The sequence below is a fragment of the Cornus florida genome, unplaced genomic scaffold (genome assembly GCF_030987335.1).
Source record: "Cornus florida cultivar Cherokee Brave unplaced genomic scaffold, ASM3098733v1 CherokeeBrave_3.0.0_Hap2_Chr06, whole genome shotgun sequence".
NCBI lineage: Eukaryota > Viridiplantae > Streptophyta > Magnoliopsida > Cornales > Cornaceae > Cornus > Cornus florida.
In genome coordinates this window covers 38,558,753-38,561,885 of record NW_026775576.1, presented here as the reverse complement: position 1 = coordinate 38,561,885, position 3,133 = coordinate 38,558,753, and the positions used below count along the sequence as shown (strand labels likewise).

Genomic DNA, 3,133 nt, shown 5'->3' with positions numbered 1-3,133 from the left:
CCCATCCTTTCCAGTAATTGATTTGAAAGTGCAAGCCGGTTTCCGGTTGATACCAAACGAATACACACAACTACTCCATAACTTGAATCTATTATTGCTTTTACCCATCTCTTGGAATTTTTTAATATACATATCGATGCAACACAATCTCACGTGGATCCGGATCCGTTCCAAACATCACGTGGGACTTGCATTGATGTTTACAAATTTACAAATACAGAACCTCTTGGTGCCTATATAAAGATTCCATGCTCCCCAGCTCACTCCATCTACTCTCTCTCCCTCTCTCACACACGCGCGCCCACACAAAAAGAGAGTGAGAGAGATAGAGAAAGCCACAACAATGGATGCCATTGAAGTCCAATATCCGATGAACGGTGGTCAGGGCCCAAATAGCTATGTTCAGAATTCCAGCTATCAGGTATTATACCAAATTTTATTAGATCAGTACGTTGGCTTCAGTTGTCTTGCTTTCTCTAATGTATTTTTAGTGTCAACACAATAATTACTATTTAGTGTGTTTATATATATTTACGAGAGTACCGATTATACAGTATTACTAGACAAAATAATACTCATTATATGTGTGTAAGCAATATTTTTCTTAATTATTCATCACAGAAAGGAGTGGTAGATGCAGCAAGGGATGTGATCTTTCAAGTAGTTGCAGAGAAGCTCGACCTAGGAAACCGTTGTTTTGATTCTTCAAACCCATTTCGGATTGCAGACCTTGGCTGTTCTACAGGACCAAACACCTTCTTTGCAATGCAAAACGTAGTCGAAGCAGTGAAACTCAAATACCAGTCCCTCCCTCAAACCTCCCCGGAGTTCCATGTTTTCTTCAATGACCACACAGACAATGACTTCAACGTTCTCTTCAGATCCCTCCCTCATAACACCGGGGCATCTCCGGGTTACTTCGCTGCTGGAGTGCCCGGTTCCTTTTACGGCCGGTTGTTTCCAAAAAACACTCTCCACTTTCTTCACTCCTCCTATGCCCTGCAGTGGCTCTCCAAGGTTCCCAAGGAAGTCCTAGATAGAGACTCTCCTGCTTGGAACAAAGGCAAAATTCACTACACAGGCAGTGATGAGCATGTGACCAAGGCATTTTTTGGCCAGTTTCAGAAAGACATGGATGGGTTCTTGAAAGCTCGAGCCCAGGAAATGGTTGGGGGAGGCTTGATGCTGATTCAGTTGCCTGGTATTAGGAATGGAGGCCTTTTCTCTCAGACTGGTGCTGGTATGATCCATTTCATCTTGGGATCTTGCCTCGTTGAGATGGCTAAAATGGTAAGAACCAATTACTTCTATTCAAAATTAGTTAAACATCATTGGGTCAAATTAATTAGTTTGGTACCAATTGGACTCATCTTAAAAAATTGGTTATTATTATTATTAATATTATTATTACTCTAGATATCAGCTACGTACCCAAAACAATGGTGTGTTCATATAACTATTAGCTAGTCCCACTTCACTGTAATTAAGCAATATCAACTTTATACACCTTAATTAGGATAAATTGCGATTATCTCTTATAGGTTTGTCAATATCCTGCATAGGCTTCTCCAAGCTTCATAATTTCACTTACTTCTCGAGATTGTGATTTAATCCCGTCTCATTATTTTGCCTTCTTAATGCCTGAAATAATAAAAACATTTTGTGGACAAAAAATTAAAAAAAAATAAAAATAAAGTCATTAATAAGATAAATAAGTGAAATTATGAAAAGTAATAGAACTGTATATGAAATATTTACAAAATTTAGATGAGATAACTGAAATTTACCCCACGACATAGCATCTAAGAAGGAAGTAAATAAATAAAATAAGAAAGATCCGCAAAGGTTTTAACCATTTTGCCTATTCAAATGAAAGATTTCAGAGTTTATCAGTATAAACAAATCTCTGTCTTATTTGACTGGACATGAAAGGATGTGAAGAAGAAGAGCAGAAAAGATTCAAGATACCTAATTAAACATGTTTTGGGTTTCTAAGACGAGATCCAAAAATTGAAGCAAATGACTTCCTAGGTACTATCTATGTATTGTTGGAACTAATTAATCCTGTTTATTTTAATATAATTCAATAAACAAATTAATTAAGTGGGTTGTCCATTATTATTGCAGGGGTATACAAGTGAAGAAAAAGTGGACACCTACAACGTGAATCAGTACCATCCATCAATTGAGGATCTGGAAATGGTGGTAGACATGAACAAGTGTTTTACCATAGAGAAGGCGGGCGTGTTGGACCATCCCATGAAGCATTTGCCATTTGATCCCAAAATGACTTCAGCACAAGAACGAGCAATAATGGAGGGGAGCATAACGAAACATTTTGGAAATGAAATTATGGACCCCTTGTTCGATCTCTATACGCAGAAACTAGCCGAAAATTCATACATCTTCGACAAGGAAGTCCATAAGGATGTTGACTTATTCATCGTTCTAAAACGCAAAGAAGAATTATTTTGAGAGCACGGAGGGCTCGAAGCCTCTCCAGTCTTCAGATTCAACAAGTGGGATCCAAATGAGGAATTTTCGGCTTCTCCATTCGGTTGTTCGGTTCGTTTCTTTTATCATTTTCTAAACCCATAAGTAATAAGAAGCTTCTGCATATCCTAGAGCAATGGGGTTGTTATATATGTTCCTATTCGTCATTTCTTTTCTTTTTCTGTTGGATCCTATCCTATTGTTATGGTGTTTCATAAAATAAAATAAAAAATAAAAAATAAACCATAAAATGAAAAAGATGTGCCTTTTGTGTTATGTTATGCTCCCAATGAGTAATGTATTGTTCCATTTTTCGTTAGCTTAAAAGTTTATTATATGAATTTGTGATTTCTTTTGGGATTAGACATTATTGACTGTTTTCCGGTTTATGCATTATTGACCCGTCATTGCATATTTCTGAAATAGAAGTAAAATGGGAATCTAGAACTATATTTTCAAAACTTAATTATCTTAAAAACTTTTGAAGTGAAATTTGATGTCAAAACGGAAGCAGATATTAAAAAAAAAAAAAAAAAAAAAAAAAAAAAAATCAGAATCTCAAATCATGTGATATTTCACTAAATCAAGAACCATTAAAATATGTCATACCTTTGTACCATTGATTATCATCAAATACCAG

General features: G+C 36.0%; 1 protein-coding gene across 1 annotated transcript; it reads left to right on the top strand.

The window, feature by feature from the left end:
* Positions 1-292: 292 nt before the first annotated feature.
* On the top strand, positions 293-2,812 carry LOC132311341 (loganic acid O-methyltransferase-like). The gene is made up of 3 exons (XM_059809220.1): positions 293-421; positions 622-1,290; positions 2,128-2,812. The coding sequence occupies exons 1-3, from the start codon at positions 344-346 to the stop codon at positions 2,473-2,475; spliced, it is 1,095 nt and encodes a 364-aa protein (XP_059665203.1). The 5' UTR covers positions 293-343; the 3' UTR covers positions 2,476-2,812.
* The last annotated feature ends 321 nt before the right edge of the window (positions 2,813-3,133 follow it).